Genomic DNA, 22,388 nt, shown 5'->3' on the forward strand with positions numbered 1-22,388 from the left:
TACTCATACTTCAAAGCATGAATACTTGTGATCTGAAGTAGTTAACTTCATTTGTCCATCAACCTGTGGGTATCGGATCCGAGCTGGCAGCTTCAAACAGCTAAGATCCAAGCTCCAAGCTCCTCCCCCTTACCCATAATCCCCATGCAAATCCTTCCTGCCCTCAGATATCGTTTGCCGCGTCTCAGTCAGCAGCTTGATCGAGCTTCCAGGCATGGGTAGAACGTATTTTGTGAGAAAAATCTTTCTTTTTCTTCTGTTAAAAAAAATTTGTGTGTTACCCCTAGTCTATTCGTCCGTTTGTCCTCCCCCTGTGTGTGTGTGAAGGCATGTTTGTGTTGGGCCTAGTGTTTACATTAAGTATGTCTGAGACCCCTAAAGCCTTCTTTTCTAAATGCACAGAGTGTGGCCATAAGCTGTCCCCAGCAGATGGCCACACTCTGTGTGTTGTTTGCCTTGGGGTTGACCACCTCTCCTCAGGCTGCACTATTTACCCTTCAACCCCAGGGCTTTGAGGGGACAGGAGGTCTAAGTTGGTCTTGGCGGGACTATTGCCCCCGGATCCGACTTCGTCGTCCTCTCCCTCTGTGGTACCTGCCACGGCAATGCCATCCCCCATCCCTGCTCCCCTGGCCCAGGACTCACCCTCCCACCGCAGGCCAGGAGGAGAGGGAAGCTAGGAAAGAGCGCAGAAAAGAGAAACACCACAAGCGGCGGGCAGAGTCTTCCTCCTCTGCCCCGCCGGCCAAGCAAGCGGCTTCTCCTAAGGTCTCCGGGCCTTCTCCTTCCTGGCTACATTCACCCCGTTTTTCTCCGGAGGAGGAGGAGACCCGGTCGCCTTCGAGGTCATCGAGGCGGCACTCCCGTCCTTCCTCGGCCTCTTCTAGGTCAACTAGAAGCTTATCCGATGCAGACATGGACCGGATGATGCGTAGGTTCCTCCAGGCCCAGCTGCAGATGGGAGTGCTCTTGCCCCCCCCCTCCTGGGGGGAGCTCAACCCCCTTTTTCACCCCGATAGCTCCTTCTCTGACCCACTTCCAGGGTTTGGAGCCTTCGGAGCCGAGTAGCATTGGAGCTGGGGGGTGTCTGCTCTGATAGTACTTCGTACTTCGGCGCCGACAGCACCCTCGAGTTTGTTGGGTCCCTTTTCCGATCCGAGCTCTCGGAGCCGAGAGGAGCTGAGCTTCGGATCCGGAGGTGTCAGTGTGTCTTCGGCTCCGTCTCGGTCAAAGCATATTGGCCCTTCGGATCAGACTGCTTCTCAAGCTCCGATCCACACATCGGATCCGAAGGGACTGCTCTCGGATCCCAGGGCGAGCAGCTCCCCTTCAGCGTTCGATGTTGTGGAGAGGGTTCTATCGAGAGATTCGAGGCCCCAGGCTTCTGCTACGGCTCCACCCTGCACTCCATCTCAGATGGGACTACCTTCCATCACCCGGCCCCAGGGACAGCCTGCACTTACGTCCCAGATAGTTCCCTTGGAGGAACAAGATGTGGTTGGTGAGGCCTCTTTGGACAGCCCCCCCGAGGAGGTTCCTCACAAACGTAAGTGCAAGAGGCGCACTTGGACTCACCTGAGTCCTTGACAACAGACGCAGATTTAGAGGAAGGGGAAGGTTCCCCAAGGTCACCCCCCGAAGACATCTCCTTCGGAGACATCATGGAAATGCTTTGAATTAGAAGGGGGTGGTCTGCCCAAAAACCTTCCTCTGATGAGTCTGTGTTTCTGGAGGCATTTGACGCAGGCCCATCTACCTCTTGGGTGTCCCCTCCCGCCGACCCCCTGGTAGATCTGATTACTACCAGGGCATGGAAGGAGCCAGACGCTGTGGAGCCCATTCCCAAGAGGCCTGAAAAATTCTTAGCCCCCCTTCCGATAGGACATGCTGGAGCAAGGGTGCTCCTGTAGATGCCATGTTGGTGGTGGCCGCCACTAAAAAGGAACTGGCCCAGGAGAGTTCTTCGGTCCATCCTCCAGACAAGAGTCTCGGACGATGGCCGTTTGGGGAAGCGGATGTTCGCTTCAGCCACCTTCTCGGTAAGGTCGCTGAATTATATGGCACACGTGATACGACTCCAGCGGGATCTCATCAAAGAATACGCCGGGTTGCCCCCAGAGTCAATGTCGGCAGAGGATAAGAAAGTATTCTCTACCCGAATGGCCACTCTCAAATCCATTTCTAACACCTCTATGCGGCTCCTATCCCATGCCATGGAAGGGGCCGCTAGAGCTAGCGGAGCGGGCATTGTCTTACGACGGCATGCTTGGCTCCGCCATTGTGATTTTGCGGAACCCTTCAAGGCATCCATCGCTAATGCCCCGTTTGGTTCTTCGCTCTTTGGCAAGACCGTACACAACGCACTAGTCCAGAGCGAGAAAGATGGGAAGACGTCTGCCGTCAGAGTCTACTTCTCTGCTCCCCAGAGGTCCTTCACTAGGAACCATAAGGGACAGATGATGTGGTTCCGGAAATCTCAACAGTCCCGTTTCGCTCCGGACCCCTCGTCCTTCAGAGGCAGAGGAGGACAGGGTGGACGCCGGCCCAGCGGCAGAGGGGGGACCGAAGAATTTTGGGTCGAGAGAACCCTTTTCTGATCGGCCTGCGCAGCAGCCCTGAAGAGTTACCCAACTGCTCCACTCTGAAGGCAGTTGGGGGGGCGTTTCTCGAGGCACCTAGCAATGTGGGAGTCCATTACAACAGATTGCTGGGTGCTTCGGATCATATCCAGAGGTTACAAGATTCCTTTTCTCAACCTTACTCCCAAACCCCGGAGCCTCCCCGATGTCCCACCCAATCAAAGGGAGGCAGCAGCAGCAGAAATCCTTCAGCTGCTAGAAAAAAGAGCAATCCAGCATGTCCCCCCAGACCAATCCGAATCAGGCTTTTACTCCAGGTTCTTTTTGGTGCCAAAAAAGACGGTGGGGACCTAAGACCAATCCTCGATCTATCCTTCCTAAACCTGTCAGTGGCCAAAGAGAAGATCCGGCTGGTCACCATTCAATCCATTCTCCCACTCCTGCAGGAGAACGACTGGATGTGCTCCATAGACCTCAAGGATGCGTACTACCACATTCTGATGGACAGGCGATCCAGAAGGTTTCTCCGCTTCCGGCTAGGAGCCAGCCACTACCAGTTCAGGGTCCTTCCCTTTGATCTCACCACAGCCCCAGGGTGTTCACCAAAGTATTAGCAGTGGTAGCGGCCCACCTGAGAATTCAGGGAATACAGGTCTTTCCGTACCTAGACGACTGGCTCCTGTCCGCCCCCTCCAGGCATCTACTGTGCTCAGCCAGAGATTATTTCCTCCATCTGGCCTCCCGACTGGGAATCACAATATCAAAAAATCTTCTCTCCAACCAACCCAGGTCTTAGACTTCATTGGAGCCAGATTGAACACGAACCTTTTGCACGTCTTTTTGACTCCGGACCCTGAAATTCCACGTGCTAGCCCTTCTGAACTACCCAGCTCCTCCAGCGGAATTGGTCCTGAGGGCTCTAGGCTCCATGGCGGCGACTGTCAATCTGCTACCCTTGGCGCGCCTGAACATGAGGGTACTGCAATGGACCCTACTGGTTCAGTGGTCCATCCTGCAAAATCCACTGAGTTCACCCATTCCCTCAGCAGGGTTTGCAAGAAAGCCCTACTCTTGGTGGCTCCAGTCTCCGGACCTCCAGAAAGGTCGTCCTTTCTCTATGTCCCCCCCTCTAACCACAGTGACCATGGATGCTTCTCTCCTTGGGTGGGTGGGGGGGGGGCACTGTATGGGCAGAACCGTCCAAGGCACGTGGACCCAATCAGAGACCTTGTTGCACATCAATGTCCTAGAGATTTCGTTGCAAGCACTCCAAGCCCTTCTTCCCTTGGGAACTATTGCAATTCGGACAGCCATGTCAGTCGTATATCAACAAACAAGGGGGAACCAGGTCCTACCCACTTTGTCGAGAGGCCATGAGAGTTTGGGAATGGGCGATCTCCACCAACCGCTTTCTCATAGCAACGCACATTCCGGGCCGGTCGAACATCTTGGCAGACCGGTCGAGTCAAACCATCCTTTCACCATACGAGTGGTCTCTGAACCTGAGAGTGGCGAAGCAAATCTTCCTCAAATGGGGTCAACCTTGCTGCGATCTCTTCGCATCTCCTTCGAACGCAAAGTGCAGCGACTACTTCACTCTAATTCCTCCACCAGGGGAATCCCCCAGAGACGCTCTTTTGCATGTTTGGCCATCCGGTCTACTTTATGCGTATCCTTCTCTTCCCCTAATGCTGAAATTCTTGCAGAAAGCACGTCGGTTGGGGAGCAGAGTGATCCTCATAGCCCCATTCTGGCCTCATCAAGCGTGGTTCCCTTGCCTATGGTCTCACCTAGTGAACCCCCCATGGGTTCTAGATCCCACACCAGATCTGATCTCTCACCGCTAGGGTTGACAACCCCGAACCTGGACAATCTCAAGCTCACAGCTTGGTTGATCCAGTTCCAGTGATAGCTAGGATTCCCGGTATCTCGTCATCTGTTAAGGTTATTTTAGTAGCCGCTCATAAGCCTTCCACGAGGAAGGTTTATAATAGCAAATGGAAACGTTTTTCAATTTGGGCGGAGCACAGAAACTTAGATCCCTTTACAGCTCCGTTACCAGCAGTGCTAGAATTCTTATCAACCTTATTCGACCAGGGTGCTAACTCCTCTACGGTCAAAGTCCAGTTAGCTGCAATCTCCCACTATCATGTGGGAAGTGGTCTCGGCCCCCTGGCCTCTTCCAAATTATGTAAGACCTTTTTAAAAAGCACCTTCCTCTTGAGACCACCTGTTAAAGATCCAATTCCTCCATGGGATTTAACTCTTGTTCTCCAATCTCTGACAGCTCCTCAGTTCGAGCCAGCTGCTTCGGTGGACCTAAAATTCTTATCCTGGAAGACGGCTTTTCTTATTGCCATCACTTCGGCCAGAAGGGTTTCGGAACTTCAAGCCCTTTGCACCAAACCGCCATACTTGGTTTTTCATAAAGATAGAGTTTCCCTCAGGACCAATCCTTCCTTTTTGCCCAAGGTCGCGTCAGAACCCAACATCAACCAATCCATTAATTTACCAGTATTCTTTCCAAATTACCAGAACAAAGGTGAATATAAGTTACATTCCCTGGATGTACACAGGCAATTAAGATTTTATCTGCAGAGGACCGCTGGTCACAGGAAATCGGACCAACTCTTTGTATCCTTCGTGAAACCCTCTTTGGGAAAACCAGTATCGAAAGTTACATTGTCCAGATGGATTTCCCAATGTATCCTACTAGCATATCAAAGTTCTGGTCGACCTGAACCTGAAGGAATCCACGCTCATTCTTATCGTTCAATTTCCACCTCTGCTGCTTTTTGGTCTAGAGTTTCCTTGGATGACATTTGTTCAGCAGCCACTTGGGCTTCATCTCATACATTCATTAACCATTACAAGTTGGACATAATTTCCAGAGGGAGAGCATCCTTCGGCTCCGCAGTGCTCCGGAATATCCTTCCATGAGGACCTCCCAAGGTTTTTGTAGCTAGGGACTCTGTCCCACAGGTTGATGGACAAATTAAGTTAACTACTTCAGATAAAGAAGTTATGTACTCACCATAACGTTCCATCAGAGTAGGTAATCATTTGTCAGCAACCGACCCTCCCTCCATCCCCCTAACCTATAGTGCATACTAGAAGGATTCCTAGCCCTTGTTTCCAGATAACTTAGGTTAGGATTTGCAGGTGACTCCTGTGTTGTAATACTCCATGTTGCTAAGCAAACTCGATCTGAGGGCAGGAAGGATTAGCAGGGGGTTATGTGTAAGGGGAGGAGCTTGGAGCTCGGATCTTAGCTGTTTGAAGCTGCCGGCTCGGATCCGATACCCACAGGTTGCTGACAAATGAAGATTACCTACTCACATGGAATGTTATGGTGAGAAAATAACTTCTTTTTATGCCTGCGAATGTTATATTCCTTTGCTACAGCTATGTTTTACTTAAATATCAAACAAGTTGGTTTTCCATTCACTTCAGCAAAAAAGTACAAGGCTTTCCACTTTTCCTGCACTACACGATGTGTTCTTCATTAACTGTTCTTTTCTTTGAAAACATGATGAAGGGATTCAATCTAACACTCCATCTGACAAAGCAAGACTACTGCTTGAAAGACAGATTGCTCCGTGACTGCTACCCAAAACAATAACTTAAACCTGCTTCAGTTCAGTCAAAAGCGCAGGACTGGCCACTATATTGACTACAGGTACCTGCTTATTTTTTAAAACAAGCCTACATTTGTATTTGTGGGATATCTTCCAACTATCCCACACCAGTGACTTTGAGGACACTGATTTGCTGCGTTGACTGCCTGTCATGGGTCTTTTCTCCCCCCCCCCCCCCCAAAATAAAAAAAAAACAGGATTGACTAACTCTCAATGATTTGTAAAAAAAAAAAAAAAAAAAAACTACACATTTTATGAAGAACAGACCAAAATATGAGGCAAACATCTGGACATTCTGTGAAATTTCAGGACTGTTGAGTGGTATGTTTGAGATAGGAACTCCAGTGAAGTAAGTGTTTTGTTATGCCATAATATCAATTGGCTACCATGCTAGCTCGACTTAGAGTAATCAAGTAAATGAGGCAAGTGAAGTTCTATTGATCAGCCCTGTTTCATGTTAACAGCAATTTTATCTCCAAGGCTATTTTAAAGCAAGTCATGTTGCACATGTATAAGTATGGAACTAATGGTAAAGAGATTTTTACTTAAGTAATCTTTCAGGTGCATCACAGTTAGCTTTGACTTGTTTATCTATGCCTCGGGTTTTCAACTTATGGCACACCTGCCAAGTGTGGAGTGATTTTCAATGGCATGCTGTGTGAGAGAGATCGGAGAGAGTGAGTGAATGGAATGCATGTATGAAAGCTGAATAGACTGAGAGATTGGAGAGAGAGAGTGTGAATGAAAGCTAGCATGTATGAAAGCTGAAGAGACTGTGTGGTTGAGCAATCAGAGTGAGTGAATGCATATATGAAAGCTGAACAGATTATGTGGGTGAGTGATTGGAAGTGAGTGAATGTGTGTATGAAAGCAGAAACTATTGTGTTAGAGATTGGAGAGAGAGTGAGTGAATGTATGAAAGCTGAAGAGACTGAGTGAGCGATCGGAGTGAGTGAATGCAGGTATGAAAACTGAAGAGACTATGGATGAGATATCGGAGTGAGTGCATGTATGAAAGCTGAAGAGACTGTGTGGGTGAGCACTTGGAGTGAGTGAGTGAATGCATGAATGAAAGCAGAAGCAACTGTGTGTGAGATATCAGAGAAAGAAAAAGAGTGAATGTGTGTATGAAAGCTGAAAAGACTGTGTGAGTGAACCCACTGTTCCGCATTGAACAGAAGTGGCTCTGCTTTGTGATTTTTGATTCTCATATACCGGTATACGAGCCAATCAAAAATCGCAAAGTGGAGCCACTTCAGTTCAATCCGGAACAGCCCTCACTGAATAGAAGTGACTCCGTGATGGACCTTTTTTTTTCTGTGGTGCACTTGGCTGGCTGTCGCTACTGTCATAGGCACAACACTACTAAATGATTCCAAAAATACATGTTAACACAAACCCAGTTATGGTAGCAATTATCTGAGTTTGTAGAAATACTTAGTCTGCCCCTGATTTATTTGGGTCTTCATCATATATTCATAGACTGATGGCTTGAAATGTTGACAGGATGTGTGTGATGAGTTGTGGTAGATTGCTCGGCTTGTGGCCCTGCTCTGTATGGGAGGGCAGACCGACTGTAGCAGTGGAGCAGCAGATGTGCTGTAGGCCACAAGTGGGAGTTCGTCATGCCTCGTGTTTCTCTCCCCTGTGTAGCGGGACAAGGTATGTTTCTCAGATTACACCTGTGTAGCAGGCTTCCTGTCCTTTTTGAACAGAGCTCATCCCTAACCCTAATCAAACAAAACCTGGACCAATGGATGGGAAATTACAAATTCACCCCTGGTTTGACATCCCTGTCCATAATGGACAAGGGATAGCCTATGAACACTTTGTGTAGAAGCCTAGATCGTAACTTTAAAATTACCTAGGATATTTGCACTTTTCAGTAATGTTTTGGTAAATTTGGAGTAAGCTTTGCTGGGCTTTAAATAACTCTTGGGCAGATAGCTTAGGAGCCACCTATGAAGAAGCAGATTTATGTGTCGCATTTCCTTACTCCTCCATGCCTCTGCCTGAAGCATTAACTAATATTGTACATTACATATCTGAGAGTCTGTCTTGATCCATTTTTAAAGTACAAGGCCATTTATTTCTCTGTTAGCGTGCCCCCATAAAAATAGCAAAAACCCATTTGAACCCGCCTGCACTGCCAGCAGTGGGATGTGAAAGAACGGCCCTGCAGGAAGCTGATTACACTAAGGAAAGTGATGCATTAAGCTGCTTAGTCACAACTCCGTCACTGGGTGTCTGGTGGCAGCAGAAGTGACAGATGGTTTCCTGTAAAGTGAAGGCTTTTGGCTTGGTGTAGGTAGCTTATCTTGCACTAAGCGCTCAAGTTAAAAATGCAGCCCGTGGGATGAAGATTGGGGGTTGCACTTTTTACTGCAAGAAGCTCTGCATGCACTCTGAGTTTTTGGTTGCCTTCTACTTTCAGCTGCAGTAAATCTTCTTTGACACTGTTTTATGCATTCTGGGCCCTGCCGTCCCTATTTCAAGCTAACAACTGCACTAAGGAGATTAGCAGCTGTAGCTTAGTCATTTTAAATAAGTGAAGCTGTTCCACTGACTGCTTTTCATTTCCATCTGGCTTAGAAGGGCAATAATAAAAGGAATATGCTTTTGGACAGTTTGGAATAGCCAGTTAGCCAGCCTGTTTCTGGAGATGTGGAAAGCCCATGTTGGCACAGGAAGATAATACATACTCCACGTAGTCATTAACCAGAGCTCAAGATTAAGGTTTCGCACTACAGCACCAGGACTCATCCACTACACTGCAGTGTATTGCTCCATGATATTTTTATCTTGTGTCTCTCTAAATTCATCAGTGCACTGCATTTTTCCTGTCCTTGAGTGCTTTAATGAACTAGATACAGGAATAGCGTCACCAGCATCTGTCACAAACTGCTTGTACCACTTTACTTATGGCTCTGAAAAGTGGCGCAGGTTCTTTACTCAGCCATTTCCTTATCTTCAATTGAGAAGGCTGAAATGTGACATTTGCATACCGTTTTGAGTCCGTCTATGTGGAATTCAGTAAATTAGACGTGCAAGTTTAAATTAAAACTTAACTACTTGTTGGTTAGCAGTTGCTCATCATCATAAAATGCATGCTTTATATGTGAATTTAAGGAAGCATTTGGTGTTTGTTTCCTTCATCCTGAAGTAACTGTGAATAGACATCCATTTATCCACTGCACAGTAAAAAGCACACACACAAGAAATTAGTTTGTGTAGTATATATTTTTTGCTATACTTTCTACACTCAGTGAATGTATTCAGTATTTTTGTGTCTTCTAATGTTTTAGGGGTTGATGCATATTCTCGCTGCAGAGTTAAAATGTCCATTAGCATCCCACTGTGAGTGAAACTGCTAGAAATTTAACAGCAGCTAATGTGTTTCTGCATATGGTTTAAGAAGTGTTGTCTGTCAGTGCTAGTCTCTCATGCTGGTGGACAGTTTATGATGAGCTATTTTCTTGTGTTTTCTAGGTTGGTGAAAATTGCCCCACAGTACTATGACATGAGCAATTTCCCTCAGTGTGAAGCTAAAAGACAGCTAGAACGCATTATTGCAAAATTACAGAGCAAGGAATATTCACAGTTCTGAAGTAATGGTTTGAACTGACTATGCAGAAGAGAGCTTTAAATGCCCACATGAACTTGGGGATTTTAATTGTACTCCATGACAGTTCAGTAACGGCCTTTGTTGGAGCTTTTAAATGTTTTCTTTACAGTTAAATTCCGTTCCTTGTATCATAATTTGGAAACAATTCATCTCTTTATTTCCCCCCACGGTGGAGCAGTTGGAGACGCCAATCAATGTTTGCTGTTTCTGAAAGTAGATGTATTAAGCAATGTTGGCATTTCATTTGAAATGGCTGGAACTGTTTCTGAAGTGTGATTCTCGACCATGTTATGCATGATCGTCATTGTGACTGTTGACATTCCTTTCAAAAGTTGTGAACCATTACTACAACTTGTGCTTATGTAGACCAGTCTTCATGTCCACCGTACAAAGTCTTTGACTTAAATAAAGTCTATTTATACTAATTTAGAAGCTGTATTTTGCTGTACAATACAGTGATATTTTTATAAAAACTTGCAATGACAAATGTTTTTATTTTTATTTTTTGGATTTTTTTATGGTGCACACCATCAGCTGGAAAAGCTAAACAAGTGTGTATGCATTCCATCTGTGTTGCTTGTTGGTCTAACGTACATCTTTCTTCTGTTTTGAAAGTCATAGTGCCATTGGGGGATTGATTTTCCATTATAGTAATGGTGGATAAACATTTTGTATTGAGATGAGTTGCTGTGTTTGTGCTCCTTTAACAGTTTTTTTAACTTCCAGCTAGTTTCTTAAAATTATTCTTTACCCCACTGTTACTGGTTTTAACAGTATGTTCAGAAAAGTCCATCTGCCTGATATTTGGTATCTTTATGTTCTAAGATATGGCTATCTAAAAGGCATTCAAAAACAGAACTATAGAAGCCATGAAACCCATCCCTCCGTTCTTCTAATAATGGCGAACAGTTTAGTTTCTTAGCATTTTTGTTGTAGAATTCCACTTTTCTTTTGTAATTTATTTGTTGCCTCTAGCATTTTAATTTTTGTAGCAATCCTTGTATGTTTGCATTAGTCCACAAAATTGCTTTCTAAATTCATTATACAATCTGGTTTTCTTGTGAGAATAATTCTGTTTTGTTGTCCTTAAAATTGTACAGGCACTTGTTCTGTGTTTATGAACTGTATCTTCATGTTGAGTCAGTTTGTGATGTTTTTGCAGTGTGGTGAAAACTGTTTAAAACATTTCAGTGCTGAAATTAGCAGTTAGACTTAATTTTATTTGTTCTGTTTTCAGTTATATTTTAATTGAATGACTTCTTACAGAACTATTCTGAGAAAGTATCAATAGTAAGTCACCTTCCTCCAGAAGTTTATACTGCTTAACTGTGAGTTTTCTAACAGAAGAAGGTTCCTTTCAACAAGAGTAGGAAGGAGTTGAGAGGCATCTTGCTAGTTTCTGCTCTCCAGCCATAGTAGGAAGAATTATGTTATTAAATTATAGAATGTTAAAGAATACCTTATTTACAATGGTGTGAATGAAAAATGGTCTTATTCTCCATGTGCACCTGCTGTTTAAGTAAAATTTTGCCAGAGTTCCTAGCTTAGAAGACAGTGAAAAAATGTGCTTTGTCTCATCTCTCAGGAGGTAGTTTCTTTGTTATGGTGTACTAAGTCAGTAGTAGTTAAGTACATCTTGGTGTCTTCAGATTTTCTGTCTCTGGTTTATCTATATAGTAAAGCAAAAACAGATGACCCAGCATCTGTAGTTCATAAATATTATCACTGTTGCAGTAGCCTAAGCTGTATTGTTTTTTTACCCCTCCTGCATCTGCCAGCTTCTTAAAGCTTTGGTCTCCTTCCAGGCTGCCCTCTCAGTAGGGCATGAGCACTCCATATAAAAGACAGATGAGAGCTAAAACTTGAGCATTTTGTTGCTAAAGCAAGGGCTTCTTTGGGGTTCCCAGTGTCATGTCAGTCTGCTGTAATAAAGCTGGGCAGATAAGTCCATGTTGGGGTAAGCCTTCCTTCTAAATTGTAATTGTATGTGGAAAACTGGTATTTTTTATCAAGGATTCTATGGTAAGTGCTATTGAAACAGAAGGACTGTCGGTTAGAATAACGGGCATGTGTTGAAAGTGCTTGTGTAGACTTTTTGTGAGGGGAAGAGTTTGTAAAACCCAACTTGTGTCATTTAGGGTATTTGGGAATGGACATTGAGTTTGTGGAGGACTTTTAAAGATGCTTGTCTCAGAGCCACAAGTTATCTGTTCTTTGCCCTTACCACCTCTTCTGGACTATGCTACTACCCACCTTCCAATCCTCTTTCTTGGATTACCTGTGGGACAATAGTCAGTCGCAATGGTATTCCCTTCCCCTGTAAACTAAACGTAAAATTGCTAAGGAGTCTTTCTGGGTGTGCTTGGCTTCTGCTGTGCCTCAGCCACTAGTGGATGATTCTACTTTGGTAGATATTCTTCTGATCACCCATCTTCCTTTGGTCCCTTGATTTAACATTAGCAGCCACAAAAGATTTGGGGGATAGTCACATCCTGTGCAGCCGTAGTGAAGCCCAAGGTAGACCAGAGAGAACCACTTTGTGACTGGCTGCGAAGGGCCTTCACTTGGCTATGAGGGGATTGTCAAAGCTGGGACCACTGTGAATAAGGGGCAAACTTTGGAGAGAAAAAAAACTTGCAGCATCCTATCTGTATCTCTATGGGCAGAGTAGATTTACTGAGCTTTGCTAAAGAGTTGAGTTCTGCTTTTTCCATGCCATGTCAAACCTCAGGTAAGAAACGAGAGAGATCCCATAATTGTCTGCAGCTTCTGGCTTCAACCTTTCAGACTCTGGATCTGACACAGGTCAATTTGAAAGTCTTTAGCCAGTTTAGCTCAATCTCCCTTGCCAATAACTTCCCATTCCTCCAACTCCCCAGATCTAGTTTGCCGCCATTTGTTTCTGCAGCTTGGTCTTTGGCCCCATTTTACGTTTTCATATTTGAAAAGTTAGTGTAGTATTTTTTGGTAAGATTCTTTCTTCCCTTATTCTGTAAGTTCTTCTCATTGTTGTGGTAGTGTAGTTTGTTGCCTTTTGCCCTTCCTGCCCTTTTTAACCATTGGCCGTATGTTTCTTTGTGTGTTTCTTAATGTCATTGTGCAGTAGTTTTTAGTAGGGTTTTAGATGAATAAAGGTTTTAAAAAGTGTATGTCCTGTGAATAGAAGTTGCCCTCAAGGGATGTGCAGCTAAAATGTTGTATACTGTTTGGATATTGGGCATCTGGATTTAGGATGTTCCACTTGTGAAAGGTTCGGCTGTCAGGGAGCATAGTGCCAAGCTTGTTTTGAAAGAGCTTTTACACTCTGGCTCCTCCTCCTCTTTCTAGAGCAGCTTTTCCCCTGGCCCCCAAGATTGGGTTGTAGAAGTCCCGGTCATGAGACTTCAGGCAGGCTAAAAGGGAGCATAGGCGGTGGTGTTTGGCTTCCACCACTGGACCTATTCCTTTGTTTTCTGGATCCAAAAGTACCCCAACTTTTTTCAGCCCAGTTGCTGACATCAGCTCTGACATCTCGGAGCCGATAGCCTTCAGCGCCCAATACAAGCAAGATAGCATCTCTGGCTCTGAGCATTCTAAGCCCCTTCCTGGTCAGAGGGGCACCTTTGCGTAGGGTTGCTCCTCCCTTTTCTCCTAGCATTCCACTTCCTCAATCACCTGAGTGTTGGCCATCTCCACATGGGTTCAGGGCCTTTCTGGCTCAGATCTGGACCACTGGATCCTCTTCCAACTGGCCCTCCAGGGCATCTTTGGTGGCTTTGTCAGTCAGATCATTGAGGTCAGTGGGCATCATCAGAACTACTGAATTGGAGCAGCTTTTTGCAGGCACAGATGTAATTGGACCTTATCCCATCTAGTCTGGGTCTGGCATCAGGACCCTCAACTCCATCCTTCTGGCTTTCCTCCCTGTTCTCCTTCAGATCTGAGGTCTTCTGGGCAGGCTGAGTATCCACCTCTGGATCAGATCTGATGGCTTTGCCATCTTCAGCTCCATCACGTTCCTTGGTAGCCTCAGCCTGACTTGTTCAGGGCTTTCAGCACCTAGGAGCCATGGGGTCAAAGCTGGAGTTTCTAGGTAGGGTCAACAATCTCTGTTTCTGGATCAAAATTTCCTTTCAGGACTTCAGCTTTAGACAGCATGTCTCCAGTCTTAACATATGGTCTGGGTGCGGCTACCTCTGGTTCAAGGCTGTCTTTGGTACCCTCTGGTTCAGGGACCCTCGGACCTAAGCGACCTGCCTCCACCTCTGCCTTTGATGTTGTAGAGCGGATTTCTCCTCTAGAGAGAGGTTGAATTTCTCCATTCAGCACCCACCTCCCAGTTTTCTTCTGTTTTTGTGGTCAGTCATCAGTCTGCTGTGGGACAGCTTACATCAGCCAGCTTCCAGTATACCCCATGACAGCACTTTCCTGACTTTTTCCCCTTCTCCCCGGCTCCATCAGAAAGAGATGTTTTGGGGAAGGGAAAGTGCAAGAGGAAGCACTTGAATTTGCCATGGGAGTCTCTCACTGTGAATACTGACCTCGAAAAAGAAGAGTCTTCCCATAAGTCCCCGTGTGGTGATGACTCTTTCAGCAGTTTATTAGAGCTACTGTGCCAGCACGGAGGCTGGACCACCAAAGCCCCATCTCTGGAGGAGTCAGTATTTCTGGATGCCTTTGGTGTAGGTCAGCCCATGTCCTGGGTGGTTTCTCCTCTGGATACCGTTATAGACCTGGTTTCCCGGAGGACATGGAAGGAGCCTGACATAATGGAGCCCATTCCTAGAAAGCCAGATAAAGTAGTCACCCCCACCCCCAAGACCGGCCTTATTGTAGTAAGGGTCCAGCTGTCAGTGACATTGTGGTGGCAACCACCAAGAAGGGGGAGAGCTCCTTGATTCACCTCCCAACCTAAACAGGGAACCTTGGGAGCTGGATCGATCTAGGAAGTGTTCCTATGCCTCATCCACCTTTGCATTGAGAGCACTTTACTTATGTCCCTTGACAAGGCTTCAGTGGGACCTAGTGTCTGAAGTTTCAAGTATCCTCAAGACACGGCAGTCTCCAGATACTCAAAAAGCTGGAGACGTAGTTGTCCACCTTGCTTTCCATTGCCACCTTTTCAGTGAGACTTCTCACATGCAGCCAATGGACCATCTAGAGCATCAGGCTCTGGGATTGTAATGCGATGCCAACCCTGGATGGGGCTGTGGGCTCAAGGTTAAGGACACTCTGAGGAGCAAAGAAAATGAGAAGACATCCACCATTGGAGTATGCTTTTCTACCCCATAGCGGACCTTTTCTAGGAATCAAAAAGGGGTTAAGGGTCTCCTTTTCAGTAGAATTGAAGTTGTCTTTCCAGGATACTCCTCCTCATGGTTCTTCCCAAGGGCAGGTCGGGGGAAACACAATGGACACTGCCTGCGGGGCAGAGGTGGTCTGCAGAATCAGGGTTTCCTGGGTGATTGTTTTCCTGTGGGCCCTTTCAGTGATCCTGAAGGGTTGCCTGGCTGCTGTTCTGTGGAGGCAGTTGGGGGTCATCGGTTTCTCCACCCAAATGCTTTGGAGGCCATCACTTCAGATGCCTGGATGTTGAGAGTTGTATCCAGGGTTATTACATTCCTTTTTTAGAAGTTCCAAACTATAATCCAAAACATCTCCCAGATGTTCTACCCCATCAGAAACTTTATGCAGCAGCAGAGATTTAAAAGCTGCTTGTAAATCAAGTCATTCAGGAGGTCCCATCAGACCATATAGGATCTGGGGTCCATGTTATTTTTAGTTCCAAAGAAAACTGAGGACATCACACTAATTTTAGACTTGAGCAGGCTGAACCAGTTTGCCCAAAAGACCAAGATCCAGATGGTGACAAATGTGGTCCATCTTACCTCTTCTGAGGAAGAAAGATTGGATGTGCTCGGTAGACCTCAAGGGTGTTTACTTTCGTATCAACATAGACCTGCATTCCCAGAGGTTTCTTTGCTTCTAGCTTGGGGTCGGTCATTACCAGTTTGGGGCCCTGGCACATGATCCCACCACAGCCCCCTAGTGTTTACCAAGTGTGTGGCAGTGGTCACAGCTTGGCTCCAGCTGCAGAGGTTTCAGGTCCTGCTGTACCTGGACAGTTGGCTCCTCACTACCCCCACAAAGACATTGTTGATCTTGGTGAGGGACAGTTTACTCCAACTGTGTGACAACTTAGGCATTACCGTTAACTATCCAGACCTGAACCTTTAGGTTGTACAAGTTCTAGAGTTTATAGGATGTCATTTAGACACAATCCATCAAATCGGCAGGCTCGCAAGCTCCAGAGGTTTCAGCCTTCGGGCTCAGGCCCTACCTGTGCTTGCAACTCCAAAACCACAATCTCTCACTTTTATGAAGCTTCTGGGTCATATAGCAGTGTCAGTGGGACTTGTTCCTTTAGCCAGATATCACTTGAGGGCCTTACAAGGGGCTCTTTTCAGTGGCTTTTCCTGACTTATCCTTTGAATTTTCCTATTTGGTTAACGAAGGTGTCATGAGCAGATTCAGCGGTGGTTACAGTCTCCTTTGGTAAACGAGGGGAGACCATTTGTAAATCCGTGTCCTTTGGCCATGCTTACCACAGATGCCGCCTTCCTGGGGTATGGAGGGGAGGGCATTTCATATGGAGGCTGGTTCAAGGGTCCTAGTCTTCCATAGAGGCCCACATTCACATCAGTGTTCTGGAGAGGAGAGTAGTCCTTGCATTGTAAGTTTTACAGGATGCCCTTCCCAGGGGTATGAGTGCAGTGCAGACCAACAATATGTCAGTCATCTGGTATCTCAACAAACATGGGGGAACACATTCTTACCCTTTTTGTCGGGAGACCATGAGAGTTTGGCAGTGGGTGATCTCCTTTCAGCGGTTTCTAGTAGCAATGCGTATCCCAAGGAAGTCCAACATTCTAGCCGACAGCCTCAGCATGAGCATTTTGTTGTTTTGTGTGTAGTCTCAAATCTGACAGTGATGTCACAGATTTTTCAGTGTTTCGGCACTCCGTGTTGCAACCTGTTTGCCTCCCCATCAAACACTTTAAGTGCAGCAACTTTTTACTCCATTGTTCCCTGTCTTGTTCAGTCACCCAGGGATGCTCTGGTGCTTGCTTGGCCCCATGGATGACTTTGTTTATCCCCCAGTTTCTTCGATGGTAGTTTCTTTAGAAACCAGCCAGCAGCAGAGCTACAGTAATCCTCATTGCCCCCTTTTGGCCTCATCAGGTGTGGTTTCCCTGCCTTTGGCTTCTTCTGAATACTCCTCTTGTATACTGAATCCCATTTTGGATCTCGTTTCTCTTCCAGCAGGCATTTTTCAAAGGTACTTTTCTACTTCTTCCCACGTGCGGTATCTGGTCCCTCCTTGGGATGAAATGCTTGTTCTACAGGTTTTAGCTGGTCCTCCATTTGAACCTTCAGCCTCTTTGGATTTTGAAGCCTTTGTCTTGGAAAACTTTGGTGTGAAGTTGTTCTATCTCACCGTTCATTCTTACAGATGGGTTCGGAGCCGATCCTCAGCTCTGAGTCGGCCAACTACAAAGCTCGAGGTCTTCAGACAGCTCAAGGCCAAGTCCCTATCCCATGATGCACCTTGTGTTACCGTAGATCTAGTTTGTCGCTGCAACAGGTTGTTGGTTTCTTCACAGCTCTGGCCAGTATAGTTTTCTTCTTTGAAAAAAATTTATTTCCTAATATATATATATATATATATATTTCAACGTAGCTTCCTTTCTGATTATATCTTTAGAACTATAAAAACTAATGTTTAGCTTAACTTTCTATAGTATGTTATAGCCTTCATATAGTAAGGCTTTAGAAATTCCTTTCCCTTTTTTCTGGTGTGCCTTTTAACAGTTTAAAAATATTAATAACCATGTTTAGTAGATTAGTGTGTGTTTAGTAAGAATTTAGTAGTTTAGCGTATGAGTGTGTTAGTTTTAATAGTTAGATTGTATTTAGTGTTATGGAGGCAATTTAGTATTTTAAGCAATAAGCAGCTCTTAAAACAGTGTGTTTGGACTTGTTGAACACTTGTGTGACTTTAATATCTTTATTAATAGTTTTTCTTGTGTGCATTTAAAATTTGCTTCTTATGGCTGATCAGGAGAAAGAAAAACTACCCAAGTCTGGTTTTAAAAAATGTCTAAAGTGTGGGCAGAAAATGTCTGTGAGTGATGGTCACATCAGTTGTGTTTACGGTTTGGGTGCCCTGCACTTGCAAGAAAATTGTTCCATCTGCCATTGTTTTAGTAGCAGGGTCCTGCATGAAAGAAAAAGAAAGCTAATTGACAGAGGATTTCTAAAATCATCTTTTCAGGAAGCTTTGGGCGACTATGATAAAGCTGGTAAATCCCTGAAATCTTTTAAGTCCTCTAAGTCGTCTTCTACGGAGCATAGAGTTTGGGATCCGACAACATCTAAAAAGATATCAACATAGACTCCACAGCCTTCAGAGCCGAGCATCTTAACTTTTTGGAGCCCGTCCCCAGTCCTAGAACCGGTCTCCGAAGTACTAAAGTCACTGATCTTACAATCGGTGGCACCTGATCTTACAATCGGTGGCACCCTCGATCCACTCATCCTCTGTTCTGGATAAGCCTATCTGATTTGGATATAGATCGTGTGGTGCAGAAGTTAAGGCATCATTTGCAAAATTTTATCGGCTCCGACCCAAGTGGTTTTGGAACTGAAAACTGTTCCTCCATCTTTTCTTTATCCGAGCCATACCAGTCCTTCGGAGCCAGAGCTGATGATTGTGGAGCCTTCAGAACAGACGCCTGCTCCAGTGCCATCAGTTCTGAATACTCAGACCTCATCAGGGAGTCTAGGAGCCATCACTTGCCGGTCGGCCTGGGGAAGATAGACACACAGATCTTTTGTTTCCGACTTGACCTCTTGGGGCCTCAGCTCGGATGAGTTCATCCCCTACCTCTGGTTCGGAGCCCACTGTTCCGGTCCCGAGGGAATCTGTTTCTTCGGATCCAGGGGTTCCTTCCCACCAGAGCAGAAGTGCTTTTGAAGTCATGAGGAGAGTAATGTCCCCCAGGACATCCACAACTTCAGGACCAACTACCTCTTCCCTAAAAGCACCTGTCTGCTTCTTCCTCACAGATCCCATTGAAGCTTAGAGACCCTGAACCTCAGGAAGCCCTACTGGGTGGTCCCTGCTCTTCCGAGACCTCACCAGAAGATCCCACTGATGAGGTTCCCAGAAAGAGAATTTGCAAGAGGAAGCATCTAGACTCCCAACAGGAGTCTTATCACATCCAACACTGACCTGGATGAATCAGAAGGGTCCCCACTTTCACCCTCTGAAGATCTCATTTGCAGATATCTTGGAAATCCAAAAGCAAAGGGGTGGCTGGAAGCCCACCAGTCCTACTGAGGATGAGTCTGTCCTCCAGAACGCTTTTGGATCTCAGCTGTCCACCTCTTGGGTGTGTCTGCCCTTTGAGCTTATGGAGCTGGTCTCACAAAGGGCGTGAGAGTCTGCGGATACCACGGAGCCTGCCCCTAGGAGGCCCAATAAATTTATTTCTGCCCCTCACGATAATACCTCTCTCACAAAGGAGTGCCTGTTGATGCTATGGTGGTGGCGGCAGCCACCAAAAAGGAGATGTCGGAAACTTCTTCCTCTGTCCATCCTCCTAACAGAGACTCTAGGAGCATGGATAGATACCGGAAGCATATGTTTAGTTCAGTGACTTTTGCCATGTATTCACTGAACCACCTCACACATTTCACAAGACTGCAAAGAGACCTCCTAAAAGAGCTTGGAGATGCTCTGCAGAGTATGGTAGATGAGGAAGCTACAGGCAAGGTTGCTTCCCAGCATGCTGCCCTTAATTCCATAGTGAACTCTTCCATGCGTCTGATTTCATATGCAGCTGATGGGAACGAGTACAGGAATTGCTCTTAGGAGACCCTGCTGGATGCTTTTGTTCCTTTGCGGAGCCCTTAAGTCATCCTTTGTCAGCACCCTTTTTGATGGCTCTTCTCTTTTCGGACCCATAGTTAAGGAAACTCTGACCAGGTGTGAGGAAGGAAAGACTCTGCCGTCTTAGTCCGATTTTCCACCCCTACTAGACCCTACCCCAATGGTCAAAAGGGAGGAAAGGTGTGGTTCCAAAAAGCCCAAGGAGCCTTTCTGGACACACTTGAAACTCCCTCCAGGGGCAGAGGAGGGGGCAATAATGGAAGTCGCCACCCTTGTGGCAGAGGAGGTCTGCAAAATCAGGGCGACTGAGACCAGTTCCTTGGGAAGCCCTACCAGCGCTCCTGAAAGGAGGCCCGACTGTCCAACCCTGGAGGCAGTTGGGGGTCGCTTATCTTTGTATCCAGACTCCTGGTTAAAAATAACAAATGACAACTGGGTACAAAGCATAATTTCCAGAGGATATTTTTTCCATTCACCACTCCTCCCCCCTTGATAACAAAAATTCCAGACGTTCCATCCAGTTACAGGGAACAAGCAACAGTAGAGGTCCAAAGGTTGCTAGAAAAAGTCATCCAACCAGTCCCAGCAGACCAGATAGGATCTGGAACTTACTCAAGATTCTTTTTAGTTCCAAAAAAGCCAGGGAACTAGAGACTTATTTTGGACCTTGGCAGATTAAACAGATCTGTCAAGAAGGAGAAGTTTCAGATGGTCACGCTGCAGTCGATACTTCCCTTCTTATGGAATGAAAATTGGATGTGGTCGATAGATCTCCAGGATGCGTATTACCACATAAAAGTGGCCGGACCATCCAGGGATCATCTGCGCTTTTGGCTGGGAGACCATCACTACCAGTGTCAAGCCCTGCCCTTTGGTCTCACTACAGCCCCCAGTGTGTTCAAATGTATGGCAGTGGTCCCAGCTCACCTGAGGCGTTTGGGATTCCAGGTGTTTCCGTACTTAGACGATTGGCTCCTCACTGCCACCACTAAGAATTGGCTTATACATGCCAAGGGACACCACACTTACTCTTTGCAATCAACTGGGGATTACCATAAACTCAAAAAAATTTGCCTTGTCGCCAACTCAGCATATCATTTTTATCGGAGCAGAATTCACCACCACCACCACTTTGAAACTTCCTTCAGAAAGGATATTAGTACTTGGCAAATTCTGAATGTCCTATCCAGAGACAGGGTGCCAGTCTCAGAAGTGCTAAAGTTGTTTGGGACTATGGCAGCTGCAGTAATAGCGATTCAATTGGGCCGTATACACATGCAGATTCTACAATGGCTCCTGTTCAAGCAATGGTCCTGTCAAGAACTGCCAATGTCTTATCTCATCATTCTAACAAACTATTGCGAAAAGGATCTTCAGTGGTGGTTCACCTCTCTCCAAGTAATGATAGGTCGCCCTTTTATCCTACCCTCACCATCGGCCACTGTGATGACAGATGCTTCTCTGATTGGGTGGGGAGCATTTTCAGGGAAGAACAGCCCAAGGCATATGGACCGAACAAGACACGTCGGCATGTCACTGTCTTGGAGATGAGTGATATTCTTGGCACTGCAGTATTTTCAGGACTCTCTCCCTCTGGGGACAATTGCCATTCTGATGGACAACATGTCGATGATCTGGTATATAAACAAACGAGGAGGAGCCAGATCCTATCCCCTTTGTCGAGAGGCCCTAAGAGTGTGGCAGTGGACTACCTCCACCCAGCGCTTTCTGATAGCAACGCACATCCCGGGGAAGTCCAACGTGAAAGTAGACAAACTGAGCAGGGCAGTCTTGTTGCTTCACGAGTGGTCCCTCAGAAGAAATAGCAGAAAGAATATTCCGTAGATGGGGCTAGCCTTGCTGCAATCTCTTTGCATCCCCCATGAACACAGTCCAGAAGCTATTTTGCCCTAATCCCCCCTCCTGGAGATGCCCCAAGGGATGCACTCGTACATGATTGGCCTCCAGGTCTCCTTTTTGCCTTCCTGCCAATACCCCTGATATCCAAAGTGTTATAGAAAGGCAAAGCCCTGAGAAGGACCATCATTCTTATAGCCCCTCACTGGCCTCATCAGATTTGATTCCCCTTTCTTCGACCTCATCTATTGGAAGATCCTTGGATTCTAGACCCAGTTCCAGACCACCTGATGCACTCAGGGGCTGTTCATCCCTCCTTTCAGTCCTTGAAATTGACAAGCTTGGCTGCTCCAGTTCCCAACATAGCCAGTTTCCATAATCTCTCAACTGAAACACAACATATTTTAATATCTTCTCATAAATCGTCTACCAGGAAGTTATACCTCAGCAAATGGAACAGATTTTCCATATGGGCTTCTCAAAATAATTGACCCTTACCTAGCCCCTATTTCCCCCATACTAGAGTTTTTGACTGCTTTTCAACAAGGGAGCGGCTGCAGCCACCATTCTTGGGCAGCTCGCTGCAATCTCCAATTTTCATCTTGGTACTGAAGGCTTTAATGTAATGCCACACAAACTATCCAGAGCTTTTCTCAAAGGGACCTTCCACCTGAGACCACCTGTCAAATCCCCTTATACACCTTGGAATCTAAATTTTATGCTTTCACGCATCATTCTTCCACAGTTTTTTCATG

General features: G+C 46.1%; 1 protein-coding gene across 1 annotated transcript in view; it reads left to right on the top strand.

Annotated features, from left to right (window-relative positions):
• The window catches only part of DHX15 (DEAH-box helicase 15), a 1,215,680-nt gene extending 1,205,413 nt beyond the window's left edge, over positions 1-10,267 (top strand). The window contains exon 19 of the mRNA XM_044062183.1: positions 9,707-10,267. Coding sequence (XP_043918118.1) covers positions 9,707-9,824 — 118 coding nt within the window. The 3' untranslated portion in view covers positions 9,825-10,267. The remainder of the gene's footprint in view (positions 1-9,706) is intronic.
• Positions 10,268-22,388: the final 12,121 nt, after the last annotated feature.

Source organism: Protopterus annectens, chromosome 2.part1 (genome assembly GCF_019279795.1).
Source record: "Protopterus annectens isolate FY-2018-M chromosome 2.part1, PAN1.0, whole genome shotgun sequence".
Classification (NCBI taxonomy): domain Eukaryota; kingdom Metazoa; phylum Chordata; order Ceratodontiformes; family Protopteridae; genus Protopterus; species Protopterus annectens.